At 43.4% G+C, this 27,339-nt stretch overlaps 1 protein-coding gene and 1 long non-coding RNA gene across 2 annotated transcripts in view; both read left to right on the forward strand.

The window, feature by feature from the left end:
- The window catches only part of LETM1 (leucine zipper and EF-hand containing transmembrane protein 1), a 30,396-nt gene extending 19,501 nt beyond the window's left edge, over window positions 1-10,895 (forward strand). Inside the window, exons 11-14 of the mRNA XM_080589978.1 lie at window positions 2,089-2,223; window positions 2,804-2,994; window positions 5,285-5,423; window positions 6,994-10,895. Coding sequence (XP_080446104.1) covers window positions 2,089-2,223; window positions 2,804-2,994; window positions 5,285-5,423; window positions 6,994-7,143 — 615 coding nt within the window. The 3' untranslated portion in view covers window positions 7,144-10,895. The remainder of the gene's footprint in view (window positions 1-2,088; window positions 2,224-2,803; window positions 2,995-5,284; window positions 5,424-6,993) is intronic.
- An 11,130-nt stretch (window positions 10,896-22,025) lies between these two features.
- On the forward strand, window positions 22,026-26,977 carry LOC308193849. The gene is made up of 2 exons (XR_013950007.1): window positions 22,026-22,139; window positions 22,252-26,977. It is a non-coding gene; the product is annotated as an uncharacterized lncRNA (long non-coding RNA).
- The last annotated feature ends 362 nt before the right edge of the window (window positions 26,978-27,339 follow it).

Below are 27,339 nucleotides of genomic sequence, written 5' to 3' on the forward strand. Positions count from 1 at the left end.
AGTTCCATGCATAATTTCAGAGAACTCTTTGAAAGAGTTACTCTTTCAACTCTGGATATGAATACCAAACCAAGATTTTTTTTAAGAGAATTAAGAAATTGAGACTGGAATAGGCATTTCACGTTTAAAATATTCTAGTTAGCCATAGTTTTGCAATTACTGACAATAGTACGATATGAAATAAATGTTTTGAAAATGCAGGAAACTTGAAATAGTGTCATACTCTTGCACAAATAAAGGAGCATTTTTGCAGATTTTTTTCTTAAGAATGCCAGCATTGAGCCTTTCTGTATAGATTCTTTTTTTTTGTCGTACTGAAGTCTTGTTCTTCTTGCACAGCCTTACAATAGGAAAAGTTATGTATTCAAAATAATGCTTCTTGCTTAAGCAAGCCTCTTGTGTGTGTTTTGTAGCTTGTTTTTTTGATGATTTTCAAGTGCCTGTTTTGCATCTTGTTTAGTGGCATTTTTAGGAACATGTTTTTATTAGTTGTCACTGGTTATTTTTTGTGTGCATGTGTTTTTGAAATGTGGCAGAGATTAAGATCTAGAATGTGGTTTGCCTCTCCACTGTTAAAAAATTGATTTGTATATATGGTTAGTAGTTATTGCTTAAAATACTGCTGTAGAAGATTGGGAAGGCTTGTTTTCATGTTCTTTTTGGGTTTGTAACGTTTTTCCATAAAATAATATATGTAGAGATTGTGTAGTCCAATCCTGTTGCTCAAAGCAGAGTCAGCTGGAGCGGGCTGCCCAGGACCGTGTCCATTTGGGTTTTGAGTATTTGCAGGGCTGGAGGCTTCAGTGCCTCTCTGGCTTGCCAGCCATTCCTCCTGGTTTTGTGTCTGCAGGCTTGCCGAGGGTTCAGTCTGTACCATCCCAGAGGTCATTAATGAAGTGTTGGGCATACTGTTGACCCCTGGGGTACACCAGTATTGACAGGCTTCTACTTCCTGGACACTATCATTATCTACCTGCTATTATTATAACATAATGTGTTTAATTTAAACTGCTGCCATACAGATTCTAATGGTAAGAGCAGAATTTGGGAGAGATTTATTTCAGGTAAAAATAATTCAAAACAGAATAACTAAGGGAATTAACCATTTTATTTCAAACTCTTATTTCCACATTAGTACACAGTGTTACCTGTTGAGGGAAGAAATATTAGACTGACTTCTTGAAGATGACTAATTTTATTTTAGGCAGAGGAACGTGTTTTCAAACTGAGTTGCTTTCTCTTTTTCTTGTTTTTTTTTTTTTTTTTTTTTGCTACTGTATTAAAAGCAAAAGCAAGGTTGATGTTTATACAGTAACAGGACACCGTCTACTCAGAGTTTCAAAGGGCATGAATGTGTAGTTTAAGAAGTTCCGTAGTTGTTTCTTGGAAGTATATCATCCCATATGTTTATGGCATCCTTGTTTGCCTGTGTCTTTCTGTATTCTGCTTATATGGCTGAGAGTCTTTTCAGAACAAAAGCTGGTGTCTGGGTAGGACTAATGCAATATGCTAAATGTGCCTACTAATGTGTGATTTTAGCATTTTTAATGAATAATTCTTGAAATTATATTTTTGATGTATTTGTTTGGGGGTTACACTTTTATTCTCAGCATTTTAAAAGACAAATAGACGTCACAAACTATGAATGTTCATACACATCATTACACAAGTTGTTGAAGATCATTTTGTTCCAGCTCAGCTTCCTGAACTTCGCTCTGCAAAATCTTTTGTGTAATGAATATTTCCTGTATATAATATCAGAATCATTTCTCAGTTTGGGTTTTCCATTGAGCAGAGAAGGAAGTAAAACACTTTTAAATGAGACATTCAGGTACAGGATTTCAAATAGCCAAAACCCACATAATGAATCATACTACCTGGTCTTGCTTCTCATGTGCTTAGAAAGTACCATGGCCCACTAATTCTCTTAGTATTTAAGATTAAATTTTGGAGCACTAGCTCCAAAATGCCAGTCTGTACTATGTTGTCTCTGAACATAGAAAAAGAATCTGGAGCATGTCCTTTCTTAGAGTTTTGGGGAAAATACACACGTATCTTTCAGTAATCTGTATATATTTTCTGTTACAGGGTGAGGAAATAACTAAGGAGGAGATTGACATGCTGAGTGATGCTTGTAACAAGCTGCAGGAACAGAAGAAATCACTAACAAAGGAAAAGGAGAAGCTTGAGGAATTGAAGGGTGATATCCAGGAATATAATGAGGTAAAGTGGGGAAGGAAGTGTTTGATTTTTGCTTGCCTTTTTTTTTTTTAAATTCCTGTTCATGATCAGTTTTAGTATAAATGACCCCATATAATCAAAGATCATCTTACTTAGATGTCTGTTAGCTTGCTTTTGGTAGCTGAGTAATTGAGGTTTATACTGCTTTATGGGACAGTGCAGAGCTTTATTGGCTCAATGTGTTTAAAGCCTAGTTAGAATGATAGGAGTAGTTTCCACTAGATGAGGGTCCTCTTCCTGCTCTTATTTCCAGTGTGACCAGAATAACATGTGCTGAGCATGCTGCAGTTCCTTCTTGTCAAGCATAGATGTCAGTATTACAGATGCCTTGTGTTAAGTAAATCAATATTACAAAGGCTGTAGAAAATAACATTTAAAGGATGCATGAAAATGGCTGCAATGTTAAGCATTTGTTCCAATTTCAGTTTGGCTCTGTATGTCTTTTTATTTACAAATGGTGCTAAATGGCACTTGAAATGCTCATCTCTTAAGTTAGTAGTGGCTGTTGTAGAGAATTCAGACCCACAAAAATGTTTTTCTTTCTTGTGACCATATCTTTTAGGATTTGCAAGAAATAAAGGAGCTCTCTAAGACTGGCCAGGAAGAGGTAGTGGAAGAGTCAAAGGCAAGCAAGCGATTGACCAAAAGGGTGAACCGAATGATTGGTCAGATAGACAAAATTATTAATGAGTTGGAGACAAACCAAAAGACAGTGGATGTAAAGGTGGATGATGGTGCTAGTCCTCCTGCTGGGTAAGTGACTCACGAGCACTGAATGTATCTCTTACTGGTCATCTTAAGTCTTGCATATGTCTGACGTGTGATTAGAAAAGACTTAGCAAGTGAGTTGTTTAAAATCTCAATATTTATTTTAAAAACAAAATTAACAAAATTGTCCCATAGGTTTTCTCTTCTGCAATATGTTAGATATGGTTGAAGTGATGATAGGAAAGCAACAGGTATAATTTCCTCAGGTGCTAGTCAGGAAGGGGGTTCTGAAAGTCAGGATGTGGATTAGCATCATACCATCTGTAACACGTGGCACTGTTGATGGTGCAGGTGAAATCATGCCTTCAGTAATGCTACTCAGGCAGTAGGTTTGCCCTGTGTCACTGAACGAAAAACTGTGCAAAAGTATGGTGAGCATGTTCATGTTCTGCTTGAGTAGTGAACATGTAACAAGGGGAAAAATAGCAATAAAAATCTGTTCTGTCTGGTGTAAGGAGATAATATCTTGAAGAGAAATGAGGGAACAGATCTAATGGAAGTAAGGAGGTAAGTTTACATGGTTCCTTTCTGAAGACTTGCTTCATTTCGATTTTAACACACTTGCAAATGTGATGGTAAAATTAGTATTTGAGAGGTCTAGCTAAGAAGTTTTTCCCAAATAAAAGGTCATTCCTTTCAAATAAAAGCTAACAATTCTAATTTGAAACTTCATTTATCAACACTTCTCCAAATCTTGATGGTACTAGAGGCTTTCAGGCAGTGGCGTGTCACACAGTCATATGTTGCTTGTTATGACGATGAGATATCAATAAACTGTGACAATTTTCAATTTGTGGTTATAAATGCAGTGTTAATCAAACTTGTGCTTGCACAAGTTTGTGTAATTCATTAAGAGTTTCCCAGCTTCCAAAGAGCATAACTTAAACAGAAATAAGGATTTTGCTTCATTTCCTTGCAAACTTGTTTTTTTCCAGTCCCCAGGGCAAGCAGTCATTTGTTTCAGATGTCCTGTAAGATTGAGACCATGTGAAAGGTGCTATAGAGGGTTCTTGATCAAAACCATCCAAATCTGTAAATTAAAAATGAAATACAGCATCTGCTTGTACTGAATGTAATTATGCTTTATTTAATGCATGGTTTTGGGGAGGAGAACTCTAAATTTTGTACGTGATTTGTTAACAATTGAAAATGGTAAGCTTGAACATTTGCTTAATTGCCAAAGGTTTGTTTTTTTAATGTTTAAGTCAAAGCAGCCGTTACGTAGTCATTAAAAATCATAGAAGCAGAAGTCCAGGATAATTAGTGGCATTCTGAGAATCATAGAATGGTTTGGGCTGGAAGAGACCTTAAAGATCATCTAATTCCAATCCCCTGCTATGGGCAGGGACACCTCCCACCAGACCAGGTTGCTCAAAGCCCAATCCAGCCTTGGGCACTGCCAGGGATGGGGCATCCACAGCTTCTGTGGGCAGCCTGTTCAGTGCCTCACCACCCTCTGAGTAAAGAATTTCCTCTACCCTCTTTTCATTTAAAATGAAATGGTCCTTGAATAAAAATCAGTCTGTGCTTAGAGATTAGGGGCATGTATGGAGCATTAAAGCCCTTCTATTTAATATTTATTCTGCTCACTGTCTCCTGCATTTCAGCTTGACCTGTGCTGGAAGATGATTCTTTAATAAAACTGCAGAAACAAGCAGAGGTTTCAGGTTGCAGGAAACAGACAACTGTAGCTTCATGAGATGAATAAGCAGATACTGGGAACACTTCAAATCTCCTAGTTCTAATGTGAAATTTAGTCCTTTCCTTTACGGAGTGTATTCTTTGGTATGAGGAAATGAAGCGTATTTTAGTGAAACAGCCAAGTTGCTAAAAGCAATTAGTTGTCAAGCTTTTGCTTTCCTGTGACGTTGTGCTTTTTTTCCTGTATGCTTGAGTTGTTTTGTGTAGGCCCACCTCTCCTAAATCCACAGGGGTGACAGGTGCGTGACACTGCACCTTTAATAAATGGAGAGTGTAAAGGGTGTTAGATATACAGGCTAGGAAGCACAGAAACTGCTAAACTTTCACCTGTATTTGTGCAATAAAGCAAGTAGAACCAAAAGTGTGAGCTTCTCTGGAAAGGTAAAGATTAATTTGAAACGTGCTTTGCTGATAGGTAACTCATTTTTCTTTTTTGCATTCTGTTCAGGATTAGAAATAATTATTTAATGTTTTACAAGTGACCTGCAGTGTAGTGACTTTCAGTACTGTCTTTGATGACCTTTAATCTTCTGGAGTAACTGCTTGCCGTAAAGAGATTGTGCTTCTTCTTTAGGGAGAATCTCATCAGTATTGCTGAGCTAATTAATGCGATGAAACAAATCCAGAAGATTCCAGAGGAGAAGCTAACTAGGATTGCAGAGGCACTAGATGAAAACAAGGATGGCAAAATTGATATAGATAATGTTGTTAAGGTAAGTCTATGAGCTATTTAAAGAAAATAAGGCTAGCCATTCTTCAAATATCATGCCAGTTTTGACTTGATTTCATATTGATGTCTTTTTCAAGAATCTTTACTTGATGCCAATGAGTTTTCTGGGCATGTATTGTAAGTAGATGTTGTAACACATACTAGCATCTCCAGAATTTATATGGCTATTATATTTTTGGTGGGTGGGGAATGATTCTTATCCTGTGTCTGTTACCTGCATTAGAGGTAAGTTTGCCTTGCATATGTAAAGTTATGTGAAATCTGGTATTTCTGTTATGCTACTTGTGAATGGGAGGGAGAATGGAAAGGAGCTTTGGAAGAACTGCATCAGGAATACCAGTATTTGTCCGAAGTCTTGACATATTCTGCCTACTTGTATACTTAAATTTCATTGTGATCTATATTTTCTGTGCTTGAAAGACTTCAGATCATCAGTTTTACTTTAGGTCCACTGTAAATGGCTGACTTTGTCAGTGAGGTCAGCTCTTAAAACTGACAGGGTCTATCTGGCAGTAGAAATAGTGGCCTCTGATAACTTGACCTTTCTGTCTCTCTCTGCTTCCTTGCTGCTCCTTTTAAAGTAATGTCTCAGTGCTTTTCAGAGGTGTTTTCTACTTACTGGGTATTGTGTTCCCTATGTGATACCGTGCTTTCAGACACCCCTTTTTTACCCGCTTTGTCCTGTTTTCTCGTTTTGCAGAACTTTCTCAGGTTCCCCCTGTATTTCAAATCCTTAATTTTCCTGTTTCTTTTCTGCGTGGTAAACTTAGAGATGTCCTGAAACTTATTTCCTTGCAAGTAATTTTCCTACCCAGTACAGAAATCCTCTCTAAAGATAGAACACTATGGCAGCTAAAAAATACAGTATCAGCTTTTTGAAACACATTTTTTCTCTTTACTGTTGTTCTGAGCAGCTGTTGCATTGAGTAACATTTAGCAACACAGGGAAAATGAACTTCCTGAATTCTGCATCTAATGCTGAACAGTTTTGAGAACTTGGGGAGCTGTGTGATGAACACATTTGTACAAAAAGCTGTATAAGGGAATTCGGAAGTGCATGCTAAACTATTTTTTTCATTTGGAAGTGCCTTCTGAACTATTTTTTTCATTTTGCTCTCCAAAAGACCTACCCTCCCCCTACTCTGTTTTTTTTGTAAATTTATGCCTTTCTATTTAGTACAAGTCTCCTCAACAAAATGAAGCCTATAATACAGATACTATCTAAATACTATTTCAGAAGTATTAGATACTGAATCTGAGCTTTCTGTTGAAACATAAGTGGGTTTGTCTTACTAATGTTCTAAAATATGACTCTTCATGTGCTGAGATCAAAAGTTTTATATCACTTGCTTTAAAATTTGCAGGTATGTCTTAGGCACCGATTGTAGTTTATACTTACTTTGTGTAGGGAAAAAAAAAAAACACACAACAAAACACTGTTCGTGAATATGAGAGAACTGGCTGCTTTTTTCTTAACAAAAATTAAGATCTAAAAGTGCCTGAAAAATGTAAAAGTTAAATACTGTTTTAAATTTCATTCAATGTTCATGTAGGTAGTAGAATTGATTGACAAAGAAGATATTGATATTGGCACCAGCCAGGTCGCTGAGATTATGGCACTGCTTCAAAAAGAAGAAAAACTGGAAGAAAAAGAGAAAGCAAAGGAAAAGCACGATAAAGAAGCTGCAGAAATAAAGAATTAAGCTTCAGATTCTGAAGCAAAGCCCAGTTGTAACCAAAACTGTGTATATCTTTGTGTCTAATGGCTACATATTACTTGAGCTTTTGTGATTATGGAAAGTGTTTTAAGCTGATTCTAGTAATAAATCGTAGATACGTTTTCTGACATATGGAATGAAATTTCCGTTCATCAGAGAAATGATTTACTGTCATTCCATACAGATGAAAACAAAATATGCTTCTTCAGCAGTGTTCCTGCCCACAAAATCATGTATTTGCACTCATTGTTGTGGTACAGTGATCCATTAAACTTGCAAGTCTGCTGTATAAATTAAGTGTATTGATCATGGAAAGATGTTTTTCATTTATTTCCTTTCATCGTTACATGGGGCCCAACCTTGCTTTGCTTCTACCTTCTGGCTTTTTCAGAATTTAATACAAGCTTTCCCTTCAGTCACAATACCACATTTTTTGGTAACCTGTTGGTGAAGATTCTGTGGCTTCAATAGTAGCTCATTAGGTTGAGCCTTACGTAAACTAAATATCACTAAGTTGTTGCCTCACTGACAGAGAATGTGACATTCTAATCACTTGTATGAATTCATGATTTTTTTTTCCTGTTGAAGGGAAAAACAGATTTATTTTTCCCTAGAACTGAAACTTCCCGTGAAGTTTGCTTCTTATGGGTGCCTTAAATTTCTTAAGACTAGGGAGTAGATGTCACTTCTACTCAAACTTCCATGAATTACTAAAGAAAGCATTAGAATCACAGGAGCCTTTCGAATAGTTTCAGAACACAATCTGTCACAGAGTAAAATGAGATAAAGTGTTTGTCTAAACAGCGAAATGAAATTAACTGTAAGGGAAAAATGTCAGTTGTGATCTTTTTGCAAATATTTTTTAAAAAAAGCAGTTATGAAGGTGTGTTGGTTGTTATTCATCTGGCAATTACTTACCATAACTAGTTCTGTTACCTCTCAATTGTCATCTCAGGTATAAATCACTAACCAGGTACATTCGAAGTACTTAAATACTTTCATCTCATGGCCTTGCTTACTGTGCAGTCAGCAAGTGATGTCTGATATTGGCAGTGTTTTGATTACATCGGCTTCCTAATTAATTGATTGCTGTCTTTGTGTTATTAAATACTGACAGTAAGTCAAGGTTTACTTATTAATGTCTGTCCAGAGTAGTAAATTTTTAAGTTTCAAAAATAAAATACCAACTGTAGGATGTTCATATTTCCTGGTAACCTGAAATTTCCCTCGTTTCTTAAAATTTCTGATGAAATACAAGAAGTATGACTTGAACCAGCAGGGTTATTTTTTTCCTCATTTTTCACCCGGTATCACAAGATACTCTTGATTTTGTGTACATTATGAAGAGCACATCTTATGTCTCTGTACACAGCAATATTGAGGTGGGCAGTTAGTGGTATTAATGCTTTTAGTAGTAGTTGCATATTTTTATAGAAAATGTTGACTCCCAAATGTATTTCAGCATAATTCTATGTTCAGTATTTATCTAGATTGGCTAAATTATTTGTAAAAATTCATTTCAAGTTAGTGGAACAAAAAAGTTTGGACAGTCTCATGGCTTGCATAATGGACCATTGTATTTAGTTGTTTCCAAAGCAAAGTGTACAGTAGGATGTACAATACAAATAATCCTAGAAAAAGGGTCAGTGTTTAGTTTAAATATTAAGTTAATATTCTGTACAGTTTGAGAAGAAAGCTGCTTTTACAGTAGGTAATGTGACTGTTCCTCCTGAGAATTGCTGTAATTATATCTTAAGTGTAAAATTGTTGTGATAAAGCTGAAATTTCAAATCAGTATGAACTTTGCAATTAACATACCCATAAATGAGGGGGTTATTCTCTTGTAAATTGAGACTTACTTGGAGATTTCAGCATGAAAGTTAGTGTGTAAATTTTGAAGATAGGACTTCACTGGATGCTTTTTTAGGCCCAAACTTGTCTTAGGTGAAAAAGCAAGAGTAACTTGACAAAAAAATAAAATTTTAAAATAATTTTATGTTGTATAAATAACAATTAGAATGAATGGGCTTTTATGTACCCTAAATTTTGCATTTGCGTATCTTCAGTTTGAGAACAGCATTTAACAGTCTTACTTAACATTCCTGAAATGCGATGAAGTTATTCGAACTAAAATGGTCTGCTAGCTTTCATGCGATAGCAAAAGCCTCAGCATGATGAGGACTCGAATGCATACAAGTTTGAAACAGGGAAGTAGCAGAAAAAGCTGTTTTCAAAGCTTTACGGATTGAAGTTTCATACATCTTTAATTCTCCTGGCAGTACGTTATCTGATTGTAGTGTTCAGGAGTTTAAGACACATTGCTGCTGTTCTTGGATTGTGTTTACTGTTCACATAAATTGTCTATGGATTAAGTAAGAAGGGAGCCCAAAGTAGACGATTCTTTTTTTTTATTAAGAATGTTCCAGTTGAGATAATTGTGGTATGGTTATTGAAGACTTTCAGCTTTTAGACTGGTTTGAAATTTCATCATTGTATATGATGAAATTTTAATGGTTTACATAAAAATCACTTAAACGTATGACTCTCAGTCACAAATGTCAGTTTTCCCCTGTTACCTAAAGAGTTTAAGTGACATACACAGCAGTAGCGAGGCATTTCTGCGGGAAATCTCTTTATTCTGATGTCAAAAGTAGGGAAGCCCATGACAGCTGGACTTTAACATGTTCTGCAAGCTCAGAAAGATTGGGAAGCCCTCAGTGATTGACGTTTACTCGGTTTCAAACCTTCACGAACAGCTCTACAGGTGATTCAGACAACGCGAGCAGATCGGTGGCTTGTGGACTAGCTCCAGATAACACGCTTTGTTGTCTCTCATGTTGACCAAAACCAGAAGCTGCAGTACTTTCAGAGAAAGGATGACTTCCTGGTGTACAGTAACCGGTCAGAACTTATTCCTGAGTGAATATTTAATCAGGAGATGTAAATATTTGTTTAAATAATTAAAAGGACGCGTGGGATTTGGGTGACCTTGTGACTTACACAGGCAAAGCCTCTACGCTCAGAGTTGGGTAATTGATCAGTAAAGCCGTTGTTGGGGTTGTTTCAGATCCATCTAAAATAAGATTTTGACTATAAACTATTGAGGTGAGTGTTTAAAAAAAAAAGTAGGATGTCCTTTCTTCTTCCCCTTCAAAACAGTTATAAGACCTGTTTTACTGACAAATTTGTTTCCAATTTGTTATTTCAAAAGGTGGTTTTTACTGAGATTTTCATCACTGATTGCATAATATATGAGTAAACCTGCCTGCAAGTTAAGTATCAAAAAGCTAACTTAATAGGTGATTTGTCAGCAGGAATGCATGCGGGTAGAGAATTCTCTTGACAAGACAGTTCATTGCACTATAGGCTTTGTCTGGGGGAAAAAGTTGCATCTTTTATACAACTCCAAAGTAGCTCTTGAACTTTGTATCTACATATCTTGCTAATCATTTAATCTTCAGCTACTTCAGCATGTATTTAAATCCTTTTAAATTGTTTATATGAAATTATTGGATATATTTAATTAAAAGAAAAATCCCACATTCTGTTCTTGGTATGTATTCAAAGTTTTGAGTTTAAGAATTTCAGTCCATGTTACAAATTTAAGTTAAAAAATTACTTGTCTGTGCTCTGAGCATACTGGTCCTGTGTTTGCCATAATGCAATATAAATTTTTTTTAAGTTAATTGGAGCTTGTGTCCTTTTAGTTTTAATAAATGTATCATTTTGAAACCTGATCTGTCCATTACTTTATTTTCTGTTGCTTTTCTTTGTGTAGTGTTAATTGATTGCTATTCAGGTGAGATTGTTGGTGATGAGCTGAGTATTGAAACTAAGATGTTCAGGGTGGAAGAGGACATAACAGGTGGTGTGTGCCTATATATATATTTATATATACATATATATTTCTCTGTTAGCTTAATGCTCTTTACAGAGCACACTTCAGTGTACAGCAGACTTCTAAGCCTTGAGCACATCCCACAAAATGCTTTTTCATTAGAAAGCTGTTTGTGATTTATTGTTACCTCTCTCCCTGGAGCTTTGGCAGCCTGGGTGGGAAAGCAGAGCCCAAGTCAGCAAGGTGTTCCAGTGCACATGTGGTCCCTTGGAAATAATTGAGCCATCTCGAGCATAATTTGTATTGGAATTATTCTCGGAAGTGTCAGTGCTCGTCTCGGCTCAGCTGTGCTCAGGACTAAGAAATGCAGAGCAGGGATGATCCAGGCCCAGAAGATTCAGAGGTCCTGTTGCAGGGGCCGGTGTTGCAGCCAGCCCCCTGGCTTCTTTCAGATCGGATTTGGGAACATGCAAACATGTGGATCTACTTTCTAGTGTCAAAGTACTCCAACAGATGGCTGAAAACAACTTCCTGTCTTGAAATGCTTTTAAAATAGCTTAATCAATAAGCTGAGTTTGGTTGCGGATTTTTGCTTCTCCACTTAAAGCCAAATGCCATATATCAAATAATGGCTGAAAAGGAACAAGTTCTGCTACTTTTTAAGCTTTTGCTTTAAAATTTCCTTTAATGACAGGCTTATTTAGGGTGAATAGGACTGTTGTGCAGCCGTGTGGTAAAGCAGACTAGCAGGGAAATTGTGGCTTTGAGTTTGCAAACTCAATGCCCGCGCTGACAAGTGTGCTTGATCATCATTATGTCCTGAGTGCCCAACACTGCTACATCCATTTTTGATTTACTGAGATAATAATTGGTTATATGAAAGAAATAACACTCTTCTAAGCATGCAATAAAGATTTAGAGCAACTGAGTCTAGTTATTACAATCTAAAGGAAAAAGGGTGCGTTTTTTTTAACTCTTGCTTTCATGGAGTGGGAAAACAAAACAGCCATACCCCTGCCCAGGCGGAGAGCCCGGCCGCTCTGCTTGTCATTGTAGGTGCCAGGCATGGGCCAAATCCAAGCCTTGGGAGAGCTGGGGCTGGATGGGAGCACTGTGGTGCAGCTCCTGATCAGGGCTGGGCTCCCAGCACCCTGCCTGCATGGGTCTGAGCATCCCCAAGGTTGGAGACCGTGACCCTTGGGGCAGCCTCTGCTGGTGTTTGATCACTCTCAGGAGTTTTCCTTGTGCTTCCCTTGCACCAGGTGATCATTACCCATTATTACAGATGATAATTGCCCACAAATATACACAAAGGGGATGATAAGTCACTTCACTAATTAGAAATAATAGACAATAGAGATGTTGCTATAACTCCAGTGCTAAGGAGCTTCTCTTACATCAGCCTGCTAATGCAGGTACGCAGAAAACTGCTTGGAAAAACTTCTGACTTGATCAAATTCAGGTCTTACAACTAATACAGGAGTATCTGATGCCTGTTCTCCCAGTAACGCATTGCACGGCTCTCGTGTCACAGTTACATAAAACATTTTTTGTCGTTGACTAGGCAGACAGCGAGTTCTCCAGAGCTGCGTGTCTCTTCATAAGGACCTATTGCAGCGTTTTGTAGTGATAATGCTTGTAAACACTTCATGCAAGCGGCGACAGCCCATACTAAGTAGTTCAGGAATCTTAACTGGCTCAGGAATCTTACTTTTCTCACTGCTTCTACATTGAAAAGTGTTTCTGGTATTTTCCTGAATTATTTCTCAAGTCCGATGTGAACAGGAGGATGTTTGTAGTATGTTTCTAATTCCCTGTACTCTGTGCTCGCTTCCATTTTTGTGTATTATTGGATATAAATCTTTCTCAGTAGTTAAATATCCTTCACAGGTCAAAAATTCTTTGGGGGCTCATTAGCATGTACAATTTTACACTTGCCAAACCTTCTGTGGTTTTCAAACATCAGTTTCTCTCATCTAACTGGCGTAAAGGATTTTTTTGCCATGCAAGAGATGGATCTGATTCAGATTTGCCTCTTTCCGTCTGCTATTTCTCTTTATGTGCGCTGGCAGAGCAGAGCCCTTCATGAACGGCCTGATTTATGTCCCAGCGAAGGCTGCAGCCAGCGGTTCAAGATGTCAAAGCCTCCTGTGCGTGCAGGGAGCGGCTGTGCATTCTGCCTCCCCCTGCCTTTTGTCCTGGCTCCAGGGCGAGAGCGAGCAAAGTTCCCTCGACCTAGTTTCTAACTGCGGTGTTGGACCCTCTGCCGGGAGAGGGCTTCAGAGCCTGCCCGAAGGAGAGCTGCTGAAAAGAGCTGAAGATGAACAAATAATAATAATGATAATAAATTGGCCTTTGGAGTATTATTAAATTCTTATATTCATATTATGTTTTTTAATTTATAATTTTTATATTATAATTTTTATATTTTTGTTATTAATAGTAACTTGACCTTTGGATTACTATTATTATTATTATTATTATTATTATTATTATTATTATTATGGGAATTAACAGCCTGTTACGCAGAAAAACTGGGAATCTCTGCAGCTTACTTCAGACTTGAAAATATATATATATATATTTTTTTTCCTCCAGACTTCATATACCCTAAAGCAGTAAGCAAATCAGCATATTTTTCTTCTCCCTCCTCCCCGTACCCCAACCTTTCTTTTTTCTCCGTCCCTTACTCAACTTGCAGGACTAAGTAGGGGAGATTTATAGGGTCCTTGTTGCACTTTAGTTTCCCGGTACCTTGCAAGAGGTACAGAAGCAGAGCTGAAGTACAGTTACCATTAATCTTTTAAATTCACATCTCACTAGATGTTTTCTTGGTCCGTGTCAGTTCAGCCGCTCAGCAGCTGCCTTCATCGGGCTCCATGCCCACCCTCCTCTGCCACAAACGTGCGCCCTGGTGGTGGCTGAATTTTTTCACCCTTCCCTTTGAATCCCGGGCGCTCCCGGCACAGGGAGCTGGTTTTTCACCAGCCACAAAATTTCAGGGAAAAAAAATCTGCTCCGAGGCTTAGCCTTCAAAATCAAGAGTGGCATTGAGAGGGAAGGCGCACGCAGCCGTATTTTTAGACCTACCTTCTGTGACCAGAGTTACGCATCCAAATTCTGTAATAAAAATAACGCTGCGGTCCCGCAGTGACTCAATATGATTTGGTTTGAGGTGTACCTAAACCCCTTGGGGCAGCCTTTTCCCTAGAAAATCCTTTGTGCCCACTCTGAAAATGAGCTAGCTGGGAGTTGGACGTGCAGACTCAAGAATTAATGGATGACAGGCCAAAAAAACCCCTTTGGAATAAGTGATGGGGAGGAAAAATTAGCACAAAAACCCGGGTACCTTTTATATGCGTGATGCTGCAGTGACCGAAACCTTTGGCGTGCCGTATAGGCCAGCTGGGCAGGATCGTGTGGGGGATATCTTGGGGACTTCAAGGGAGCGAGATAAACTCTTTAAAAACACGATTTGGGATTAATCGATAGCACGGGCTGCTGGAGTGGCTGCGTCACCTGCCTTTTGCAGGAAACCCCCCCAACCCCGGGACTGCGCCCACTTCCCTCCCCCCGAAAGACCCCGCTGAGCCCACCCGGCTGGAGCCGGGGCTTGTGCTGGGGGGGCCGTGCCGGGGCCACCCGGGGGGGGCCAGCGGTGGCCGCTCGCTAGGTGGCACGGCCGGACCGGAGCGGGCTCGGCGCTGCCAGCAGGGAGGGATGGGACGGGACGGGGTGGGATGGGATGTCAGGAACGGGTTGGGATGTCAGGAATGGGATGGGATGGGATGTCAGGAATGGGATGGGTTGGGATGGGATGGGATGGGATGGGTTGGGATGGGATGGGATGGGATGGGATGTCAGGAATGGGATGGGTTGGGATGGGATGGGATGTCAGGGATGGGACGGGACGGGACGGGATGGGATGTCAGGGATGGGACGGGACGGGACGGGATGGGATGTCAGGAACGGGTTGGGTTGGGATGGGATGGGATGGGATGTCAGGAATGGGATGGGATTTCAGGAATGGGATGGGTTGGGATGGGGTGGGATGGAACAGGATGGGTTGGGATGGGGACAGGATGGGTTGGGATGGGGACAGGATGGGGTGGGGTGGGATGGGATGGGGCAGAATGGGATGGGGTGGGATGGGATGGGATGGGATGTCAGGAACGGGTTGGGATGTCAGGAATGGGATGGGATGTCAGGAATGGGATGGGATGGGATGGAACAGGATGGGTTGGGATGGGGACAGGATGGGGTGGGGTGGGATGGGATGGGGCAGAATGGGATGGGGTGGGATGGGATGGGATAGGATGGGATGGGATGGGTTGGGATGGGATGTCAGGAATGGGATGGGATGGGATGGGATGGGATGGGATGGGATGGGATGGGATGGGATGGGGTGGGGTGGGATGGGATGGGATGGGGTGGGGTGGGATGGGATGGGGTGGGGTGGGGTGGGGTGGGGTGGGATGGGGTGGGGTGGGGTGGGGTGGGATGGGATGGGATGTCAGGAATGGGTTGGGAGGTCAGGAATGGGATGGGTTGGGATGGGATGTCAGGAATGGGATGGGATGGGATGGGATGGGATGGGATGGGATGGGGTGGGATGGGATGGGGTGGGGTGGGATGGGATGGGGTGGGGTGGGGTGGGGTGGGATGGGGTGGGGTGGGGTGGGGTGGGGTGGGATGGGATGTCAGGAACGGGTTGGGAGGTCAGGAATGGGATGGGATGGGATGGGATGTCAGGAATGGGATGGGTTGGGATGGGATGTCAGGAACGGGATGGGATGGGATGGGATGGGATGGGATGGGATGGGATGGGATGGGATGGGATGGGATGGGATGGGATGGGATGGGATGGGATGGGGTGGGGTGGGATGGGATGGGATGTCAGGAACGGGTTGGGAGGTCAGGAATGGGATGGGATGGGATGGGATGTCAGGAATGGGATGGGTTGGGATGGGATGTCAGGAACGGGATGGGATGGGATGGGATGGGATGGGATGGGATGGGATGGGATGGGATGGGATGGGATGGGATGGGATGGGATGGCTGGAACAGGATGGGTTGGGATGGGGACAGGATGGGGGGGGAGTGGGATGGGATGGGGCAGAGTGGGATGGGGTGGTATGGGATGGGATAGGATGGGGCAGGATGCAATGGGATGGGACAGGGTGGGACGGGGCAGGATGGGATGGGATGGGATGGGATGGGATGGGATGGGATGGGATGGGATGGGATGGGATGGGATGGGATGGGATGGGATGGGATGGCAGGAATGGGATGAAGAGGATGGGATGGGACGGGGCAGAATGGGATAGAATGGAAAAGGATGGGGTGGAATAGGAGGACCCCACCTGGAAGAGGGTGCCACAGAGCAGGGCATCATCCTGGATCACACCACTCACTGCTCTTCTCCCCTCACTGCTCTTCTCTCCCACCCCACACCTGAAGTTTCGTGTCTGGTATGAAATTACAAGACGTTTACGTGGGCATTGCAAATCCTCCATCTTCCAGCTAAAATGCTACAAGCATCCCCTCCCCACATTCACCTGACTTTGCTCATCAGATCCCATGCCTGATTTTCCCCAGCCCATATTTATTTACACCCAGGTCCTTGCTCTGCACTCACAAGCTCCGTTCCCTGCTTGTTGTCTTCTTCTCTCCCCCTGAGGCTGCTGTCAGCCCGAGGCCATGTCTGGCTGCCGGGTGCCCCCACGCTCCCCCCATTTCATACTCCAGCTCCTCTCCTTGTGTCACCACGACACCACTTGCTTGCAAACCAAAACAAACCTTTGCTATCCGGTCGGTTGACCCAGTATAATTGGACACTACACTTCCCAAAATTAATCCCTGTTTAAAACACAGCATCGTTTCTAAGAAATTCTCCAAATCTCCAGTTTAAAAATTGACACTGAAGGAGAACCGACCGCAGTCCTCTGGTCAGCCCTCGTACCAGTTTGTTGCTATCACGCTGTGGTTTGTGGGGGTTTTCTTGTGGACAAAGGCAGAGGGGAAAAAGTCTTTAAAATGACAAAAATAAATTATTCGCCCACCCTTGGAAAATCAAGTAACAAAAGCCAAACTGTTTCTAGTGAATGTGTCTGACACCAATTTCTGTAATTTCAGCTTCAGTTTGCTTGGTGGAAAGGCCCCTGAAAATATTTTCTTTGTTGAGCGCTCACGGTATGCATTAACGTGTGCAACTTTGAAGCTGCACAGATCCTCCGGAAGTTCCCTAACTTTCCCATTAGTGACCAGTGTGCTCCATGCCCAGAGCCCTTCCCTCTGGGTCAGTGAGTGCAGCGTTTGTTACAAACTCTGCCGCGCCAAGGCTTTGCTCAAGGTGCCCAGTGGTGCCTTGCGTGATGTCGCTTACCTTGGCTCGATTTGACGCCGTGTCCAGAGGTGCCTTCCAGCTCCTGATGAAGGCACGGTCCCTTTGTGATGGGTCAAGTTGCTCACCTGGGCTCACATCTTCCCACCAAGCCCCCAGCTGCTGTAAGAGCAGCAATGCCGGTGTGCTCCATTAAGAACGGGTTACACGCACGTGATTTGGTGGCCTGGACGTGATGCTTTGAATGTCTCAGGCATGTTTTAGCAAAATGTATCTTGGTGAAAGGGTATGAACTGGAGAATCCGAGTAATTCTGGCTGGAGTGGCCCCCTGGTGGTCATCGAGTCCAGCCTCCAGCTCAGAGTGAGGATGCGTTTAGATGGCCTTGCCCTTTACGTGCTCTGCATGTCCATGAGGATGGACATCACACAGATTCCCTGGGCCTGGGTTCTGTGTGTGACCGCCCTCTTGGTGACAACATTTTCCTAACAACTGGTGGGTTTCTCCTAGGTCAGCTGCTTTCCAGCAGGTCGATACCCATCCTGTGCTGGTACATGGGGTTGCTCCTCCCTGGGTTCAGGACCCTGCGTTTGGCTTCGTAATGCCCCATGATGTTCCCACCACTCTGCTTTTCCAGCCCACCTTGCTCCTACACACACAGCCCCCTGAGTGCAGGGAATGATGCCCAACACCACACTGAAGAAGAAGGGTATGGGGAAGGACCAAAATGAAAACGAGAAGGTCACACATTTAGAGCACGATGTGGAATTGCTAAGTCTCACTTGCCAAATCCTCGAGGTTATTCAGGGTGAAACCAGCACAACGACAGCCATGGAACTGATGGCAATTCATGCAATTATTATAAAGTGAACAAACTGCCATGGGGTGTTAGAGAAGGTCTGAAAAAAAATTAATAGACTGTTGGTTCAAATGTGAAAGTACTAAACTCATTGACTGTGATGTGCTCTAAAAATAGAGACCTGAGCCTCTGCATCAAAAGTATAATGCTTCCCTTAGGAAGCCTTACCCAGGTCTAAGCAGAAAGCTTTCTGGCTGATGCCCAACTACTATTTTTTTTTCCAAAGTGCCATAATTAACTTTCTTTTCATTACTTTTTTTTTTTTTGTGGTGGGGGGAAGTTTTCCTTTTTCTTTTCCCCATTTTGGTTAAGCAGTGCTGTGTGTGCAGCTGCTGCTGATGAGAATAATGGCATTCCTGTCACCGTGAAATGATATCAGTTGAAAAGTTTATGGGATTTTGCACGTACTGGACTAACAAATCATAAATGACTTGATCATTATTTACACTGCGTGGGGTAAAACCTTAAACAAAAAGTTCTTCTCTGGTTCATCTTCACATCACTTGCTTTCTGCCCTCCACATTTGCTAGCTTCCAGCTATGGCAGCACATTTTTTCAACGTATTTTTTGGTGCTGGTCACTATGGTTCAGAAGCTGCTGTACAGCAGAGCTGGAACTTGCTAGATCTTGGACCAAAGTTGATGGGTTACGGGGTTTTTGTCCGATCTACAGATTTCTGTGCTGTTTTGCCCCAGGTCTCCCTGCCCTACAGAATGATTAAAACGCTACCTTGACAGTTCAGAGCTACTGTTTGTTAAAAAGCACTTTGCAGCCACAGGGATTGTTTCTCAGCGGTACCTGAGGGCTGTAAAAATCAGAATAACCCCCCGAGTCGTCTGTGTTTAAGTCCAGACACAGCCTGGATCCAGGTGAGGATTTCTTTGGGATCGGTGTCACGAGACAATCAGATGCCAGCAAGAACAGGGGGTTAAAAAGCATTGTCAGATCGTAATGGATCTGAATATAAAATACCGTGATGCCAACAAAGACCGTGGTGATATCCTCCATATCCAGCCCCACACTCGCTGGTCCCAGACCCTAAAGCCTTTACTCTCGCAGTGGTTTGTTATAGCAGGGCTTTAGGATCCAGGACTGCAGGCTACCATGCCTGAATAAAACTCCCGAGCTCCCGGTGCTGGCTGGAAAGAGGCCAGCTGGGGAGTTTGCTCAAAGTCTTTCCTTGCTGGCTTTCCTAGCTGTCGTTCCCCGCACAGGATGCACAAACCCTAGGGGAGTGGGGGAATAATTTCTTCTCCAAAAGAGTTATCCGTGGGGCTGCAGCCAGAGAGATGAATTTCGGGACAGACGTAAGCAGGAAGGTGCGATCCAGTGCACACATGCGTAACGAGGAGGCAACAGCTGGAGAGGCTGCAGTGCGACGGGGGAACATCTGGAAGCGATGGGGACTGCAACCCAAGTGGGACAGCGTGACGCCGATCGGCTGCCGCCGAGAGCTTGCTGGGATGGCTCCGCAGCCGAGCTGCGTACAGGATAAGGGAGGCGGCTGCACCGGGTGCTGACGAGGTCTGAAGCACGCTGTATTGAATCCAGCCTCGGGTAGTGCTCTCCATTGCTGATACCGAGGGGCTGGAGCGGGTCCAGATTGATATGGATAACACACAGCCGGTTGCTGCGAGTTAACAGCCCTGCAGTGCTCTAACCTAGGGACTGTGGGGTGGGCGGGAGGGAAGCCCCAAATTTGGGAACCCCCGCATTTGGGAACCCCTGCATTTGGGAACCCCCGCATTTGGGAATCCCCACTTTTGGGAACCCCCACATTTGGGAATGTTTGCTGCTCACATCCCGGTGCTCCCTTCTCCTCCAGAGGCTGATGCGGGCATTTAAACCAGCACCGCTCCTGCTTTAAGTTATTGCCCCAGATTAGGGATAAGAGGATTTAGGTTGGGATCACGGGGTGTCTCTGTTGCAATGCCCTGCACCAGGCACGTCCCAGTCAGAGCAGGATGCTCAGGGCTTTGTCTGGCTGAATGCAAGGATTTGGCCCCAGGATGGAGATGCCACAACCTCCCCACACAGCCCACTTACAATATTTGACCGCATCTATCGCGACTTTTTTTCCTTTGATTTAATTGCCATTTCCCACATTGCAACTCGTCTCCGTTGCCTCTCGGTGCAATCAGTAACATTAATTATTAATTAACCAAATGCCTGGATTAATACCCGGAGGGCAGCATGTCCCTTGGTAACCACCGTCCGGGCTTTAATTTGCTGGCACCGGAGGAGTGGAGGATGTGAAGCATGCCTGCTTTTGCCAGGTTTGGACACCGCAGCAGGGCAGCTGTGTCAGCCGAGCAGTGGAGCCTGGGTTATCCCATCCCCTCGGTACCTCTCCCACACAGATTTTCTGCATGGGGCCAGCTGTGGCCCCAGGAACACCTGCGTTTTCACCAGGCGATGAATCCATCCCCTTACAAAGCCTGTGCGCAGTGGTTGAAGGTGCCCTGGAAGCCTTTGGGATGAAAAGCCCTGCAAAGACTGGAGTTGTTTATTATTATGATTGCTAAAATAAAACTTTAAGACATCTTAATGTAAGGAGCTCGTTGGAAGGTTTACAATTAGGGGTGTTTTATGAGGGGAGAAATTATTTCCAAGAACCAAATTACAGCAAGTCCCCCTCAGGACAATGCAAAAGGAGAGTTCAAGTGTATTACAAAATCAGCATGGCTATAGCTTTCTAAGCTTTTAAGATCCCTTGATATTGGGGGAAAAGGGAAAGGAGAGACAGGCAGCCAGAAGAGGAATCTGTCTCTATTGGGAAACCATTACACAGATGCAATGTGGTGGCTGGGACCCAGGGAGAATTTGAATGTCATCCCTTTTCTATAAATCATGCAGAAGCATCGTCACATTTTAAAACGCGGAGCCCAGAGGGAAATAATCTCTCTCTGTTGAGCTGGGATGTAATATTGTGGACTGGAATTCAAGGGTCCCAAACAGAGGGGCCCTGGGCGGTGCGTCCCAGCTGCTAGGGAGCAAAGGGATGGGGATGTTGTGCTGGGAGCATGTCTCAGGGACGCAGACCCTTGCCTTGAGGGTTGTCCTGGCTGTATGCAATGCCCATCAGGAAAATGGGATGTTTACCGCGGGTCATGTTTCCTCTCTGAAGCATGGGTGGCGAGTCTGCCACCTAGACCCAGAGTCATAGGGCTGTGTTGGTATCACCTCATAGTGATGCAACTTGAACAGAAAATGGGGCAAATATTTGGAGTTTCCTGTGGAAATTCAGGGTGAGCAAAGACCAGCGGGCACGTCCCATGCAGCTTTCAGCAGCGATGCCGCCTGGTGCTCAGTCTCCTTGCTGTACAAGTGGCTCATGAATTGCCATCATGCTGCCCTGCAGACTGTCCCGCAGGTGATGGGGAGGTGCAGCAAGCTCTCGGTGGTCTGTGCTTATAAAGTTTTGTGAGCCTGGCTCCACGGAGGTGTGCAATTCTGGTTTTACTGACCAAACTATGCTAACAAAAGCCCTGCTGAGAGCTCAGCTGTACTCGTAGCTGGGCCCAGCCCTCCTCTGCCAGACCCAGTACAAACATCTTGCCCTGTTACAGTCTCCCCAGATGCTGGGAAATGCCAAGGCCCCTTTCTGCTAAGCACCGTGTCAGAGATGCATCCCTTGCTTAGTGTTTGTGATGCGAACAGCCAAATTGTGGGCAGTATATGCAATACATTCCTATGGAGGCTGCCTTATTTACACAGCCCGCCCCCCTGCGCCTGAACCAAGGAAGAAAACTGATGGAAGGGAGACAAAGTGGTTGCTAATTAGCAATTACTTCATTAATAGAAGACATCTGCTTCACATTAGGCAGGGAGAGATGGAGGCTGAATCTCACATCCTCAGTGGCTAGCTGGGGTGTGCAGTGTGCTCTGAGGAGCTGGTAGAGCTGGGGGCTTGTTCCTGTGGGCTCAGAGTGCAAAGTCTGAGTCAGTTTTGAAAGCAAGAAACGGCTGTCATTTAGGAAAAAGGGTGAAAATATTTTGGTTGTTTGCTGTTTGTTTTGGCTTTTATGATATTTTTTTCCCTGTTATCTTGCAGGCATTCCTGGGGTCACTTCAGAGGGAGGTGTGATTCTCCCCTGCAGAGCAGGAACAAGAGCCCAGGAAGGTGGCAAGGATGAAGGGAACAAGCTGGGGGGAATGGGATTACCTCCAGGAGAGGGGCTGGAGGAACACCAACAGCTAAATGACCAAACCACCTTTAAAGGAATTTGGAAGATTGCCTTCCTCAGCCACCAGGCTGCTTTGGGAGGTGCCTTTCACTGTGTTGGGGTGAATATCACAGAGCAGGAACAGGAAAAAGACTCCTGCCCTTGTGACACAGCAGAGGTTTCCTCCTAGAAGACAGGGATAAGGAGGATGGAGAGCTTCATGTGGGCCCCTGTAGGACTGTAACACCACGAAGGCCAACGGTGAGCTCCTCGGGCATGGCCTGGGGAGCACTGTGCAGAAAGTGTTGGGCAAGTCCTTGAAGTTCGAGTTTCTGCAAGAGAATTTGGAAATTATCTGTGAGACAATTGTGTGCAGAAGCAGGGTGGACAAGGAAACAAATATGTCCGAGAGAATCAACATTTTGGGAAAACGCAAGTTAACTTTCCATGACTCTGTTTGTTTGAAGGTATCCCCTTCCCCTAAATTTTCCTCTGTTCCTCTCAGAACATTTCTGTCCAAACTTTCTTCCCCTCCAAAAGCTGGAATACATTCATTATATTGAAATTAAATGGAAAAAAAATATCCCCAACTAAATCTGAAAGTGATCAAAAAATTTAATACATAAAGCCATTTTTCCTTGAAAACAATTCAGCTGGCTGGGATCAAATCTTCTCCTGTTGAAACAGCAAAATTCCCCTCGGTTTCAGGAACCATGGGATGGGCGCTTGGCAGATTTTGATGCCCACAAGGGCAACAGGCTCCTAACTGCATCAGCTGCAGAGCTCCTTTCCCCGATCACCATATGGATTTTCTGCCTATGGATTGGGCACATTTGGATTTTGGAGCTCGTCTACCAGACACAATTGACCAGAATAATATAATAAGAGTTGCTCCGGAGCTGCTGCTCATCTGAACTCTATTTAGGAATCAAAGAGAGCGTATTCCAGAGCAATTATTTTGCTTTGGAGGAGAGTATTAATTATCCCACCGTAAAATGACTCTTATTGTGGAAGACAGTGGTCTGTGCAGGGAGCTATTCCAAAGCAGTTATTGTGGAACAGCTTATTCTGCAATAGCTATTCTGGTCAAGTTCCCTGCGTCGGCAAGCCTGAAGCCTCCGCTGCAGCACGCTGCACACGCAGCCGCTGGCTCTGTGGGCTGGTATGCGGCTGCGAGCTGACGGCCCCAATAATGCTATTATCCTGCTTGCCTCTGAGCAAGAAAGGCAGAAACTGCTCTTAGATCTCTGCTACTGCCGACACCTCCTGGATTTTTTTACCTCCATTAGGTGTCATGCACTCCCTTCTGATATCTCCGTGCAGGTAGGCGGTGTTGCTTACCACTTCTCCATGAAAAACTTGAGTTTTGCCGTGTTTAATCAACATTTCTCAACTTTCTCAACTTTTGGGGTGTTTTATCAACATTTCTCAACTTTTTCAACTTTAGGAGATTTATCCCTCTGCCCACACAGATGCAGCCAGTTTTGTTTTAATTTTTTCTCAGTGCTGGATTCTCCTTTTTTCCCCCGGACGGCTGATGAGGTGAAACCACAGCAGGCCCCCGTGGACTCTCACTATGGCAAGACTCATCGCTGTGCATCGTTGCCCCATCTGTACTGGCTTCCTAGGCAGCCTTCAGCCGGCGTGACAGGGTTTTCCTGCCCGAGCCAACTTGAATCAATGTGGAGCGTAAGATTTCAGGAGACGGTATCAAGCCCTTCAGTAAAATCCAAATAGATTGCAGCTGCTCTGCGCTATATTAGCCCCTTAATTTTGCAATTCTGTCCCAAAAAACTGGGGGGAAGGGCAAAGAAAGCTGGAGTCTGATGGGATTTTGATTCTGCAAAATCACACGCGAGTCAGAGGAAGCGCTTTCCTCAGGCAGGTTGGCATGGCAGATTTTCCATGTCTGTAACATGGGCTTCTTTCTTTACCCCTGCAAGCCCCTTTTATCCATAATTAATGATTGGCATCCTCCCTGAAGTGCAATTATCTGGGTTTTCCACAGCTAGTATAAAATTTTCTGAAGCAAATTTTGGCTCTTAAGGCTCTTAGCTCCTGTTGACATCCAGAGGGGCTTCTGTTCCACAGGGAAGGGTTCTTCAAAACAGTTAAATGTAAAAAAAGAATAATAATAAAAAGTTGACATCAGCCCCAAAACAAAAGAAAAATAACTAGGTCTGTACTGAGCCAGTGTGACGTCACAGATCAAGAGGGGGCCCTGGAGATGCACCAGCCCTGCACGTTTCAGCACAACGGGACGTTTCCTGGAGATTACTGTCCCTCCAGCCTACAGGGCATCTCTGGTGTTGGGGAATCCCAGAGAAATGCCCGTGGGGATTGGCTATGGGTGGTGGTGGGGTTTATCACTTTCAGATCAGCTGGCAGTGTTTGCCTACACACATCTGAGATAATTTCCCCTCCCACCCTATCCTCCCAGCCCTCGTTAACAAAAACTTCCAGAGATCTAATCCTGACAGAAATACTGGGTGCTCTTCAGGACTCTGCCAGACATTGACCTCAACAGTGCTGTGGACACAAACCAAAGAGTGAACCTTGCATCTTGTATGTTCCTTTTTATTGTTTTTTAGTTTAAATGACGTTGACTGCCTGTTGGCCTCCTACTGGATGCTGGCTCTGTTGTTCTCCACCTGCTTAATGATCTTTCTTCACTCAGTCATTGCTGTGTTTCTTCCTCCCCCTCATTAGGTGGGTTTTGGTCTTGTAATGATCTTTGGTATTTTCTCTTCACCACCTTTAAATGTGTCCTGGTCTTCAAGTTCATGTTTGAAAACCAAACCAGAAACAAGCATTTAAATGGTATAAAGACAATCCAGTTAATTCCCCCACGGGGATAAGAGAAGAGCAGCTGAGCAAGCTTATTTGTGTGTGTTTGCTTTTTCCAGCAAAGAAGAAATTTCCCTTTCCCCATGAAGCTGGTAAGCAGTTGCCCTTTTCTGCTAAAATACTAACCATCTGCCATAAAAGAAAAATTCTCCAGAGGACATCCAAAGTGGTGAACTCAGTGGAGGGGTTATTGAGTCACTAGGGTGTTCTGGAAGGTCAGGGAGGTCTCTGTGCAGCACCTATGGCAATTGAGAGTTTAAAAGGATTAAAAGTGCCAGGTGTAATAGAGAGTGATGGAAGGCCCTAGAAGAGCCCCTGACCCATCAAGGTGTTTAGCCACGTGTGATGCTGTGCTTGTAACCCAGCTGGGGGACCTACGCCAGCTCAGGTCCCTGGCTGATGCAGGCCTTGCACTTGGTACCGTCCCAGCCGAAGGAACCCGCAGCCCAAAGCAGATATTTCCGTGCACGATGCCTGTGGCTCGGCGGCAATGAAGATGTAACTGAAGCCAGGAGCTTGCTCAAGCCCATGTAGGAAATTGGATGTTTGCCGTCGTTTCTGCCGAGCAGGGCCAGGCCGTGGTTGCACGCTTCGGCATCGCGCGGGCTGCTCTGCTGATCTTAGGGCTTTCTCAATGCAGACCGTATCAGAGTGGGGAGGGAAAGAGATTAAAGATAAAACCTTAGGAGCTGATTTCTGGGAAGCTGCTGCATTCATCTCGCCTTCCTCCGAACCACAACATCGCACAGAAACTCCACATGGGAGCATTGAGATGTCTTTGCCACCTACTGTCACGAGATACCCTCAGCAGCCAAACCCCTCTCTGGTGCTCATTCTCTCTTCCTCTAAAAAAAAAAACAAAACCCTCAATAAAACCAGATTTCCTCTCCATGTTCCCAACTCCAGCATATAGTTTTAAGCAGAAGGGCTCCTTCCCACTATATTCTGTATGTATAACCCAAGAGAGAAGGTTCTGTTAGAACATTTCTTGATATTAATACCTGGAATGTATCCAAAAACACGTTTATCTTTTTCTGTTCAAAAAGAACAGCAAAAATTCAAAAGGATTTTTTTTTCCCCTTACTTCTGATAAAATTGAATAGTAAAAGAAGAAATGAATACCTTATGCCAAACTCAGAGGAGGAGGATCCAGGATGCCTTTCTGCTGTCTCTAGCTCTGGTACAGACTGTGCATGGGAATCTTGCTTAGGTGGGACACTGTACAAGGGGAAGTCCCTCATTCCCTTCAAGCTCTCAGCAAACTCAGGCTTATCTTCTCTGTGCCTCAGTTTCCTGTCTCCAAAGCATAGGTAGTGCCACAAACCCAGCTCAGCTCCAGATGTTCAACCGAGGCCAACCAAAACAGCTCTAGCACAGTTGGCGTTGGCCATATACTCATCTGCTCACATTGCTTATAGCTCTTATCCTGCTCGTGTCGTCTCTCCCCTAGTGATTTATTTGTCTCTTCATGCTGTCACATCCTGATTTATGTCTTTGCTGCTGATGGCAAGGCCTTGGCTAGATGCTCTGCAACTGGTGTACTCTATGCTATGGCAAAGGTAATTAACAGTAGCAGAGACCAAGAGGTTAATTCCAGGCTCCCTTCCTCTGCCTGGAACAAGCATAAATCCTCTCTAAAAACAATTGTGCAAGCAGCTGCCACTTAGTACAGAAATTAATAATTCTGGGTTTAAGAAAGCAATATAGATATATATATATATTTCAGAGCATAATAGCAGAGGTAATATTTAAGGCTATTTTTGTGGTTTTGGTATTAAACTTTCTATGTAGAGGCTTAAATATTGATTATCTCAGTCCATTTTCATTCAAAACTCAGTGTGCATGTCCTGAAGGGAGCAAAAATCTCTGAAATGATCTAGAACAATAGACCTTTTTTTTTTTCTTTTTTTTTTTTTTCAGATGGATGGAGAAACATTCAGTGTGTGTTTTACTTTTTTATTACCCTGGTTTTGATTAGTATTATGTTTCTAGTAAGGGGAGTGAATAATATTTCCCTGATTGGCACTCTATTTAATTAAGCAAACTGCTTGCTATTAAATCAAACTCAGTTGGCTCCTTCTGAGATTTACAGATTTTAGCTGCAGTCCATGAAAGGGCTGATGACTGGT

Source organism: Anser brachyrhynchus (assembly GCF_964034855.1).
Source record: "Anser brachyrhynchus genome assembly, chromosome: 4".
NCBI classification, from domain to species: domain Eukaryota; kingdom Metazoa; phylum Chordata; class Aves; order Anseriformes; family Anatidae; genus Anser; species Anser brachyrhynchus.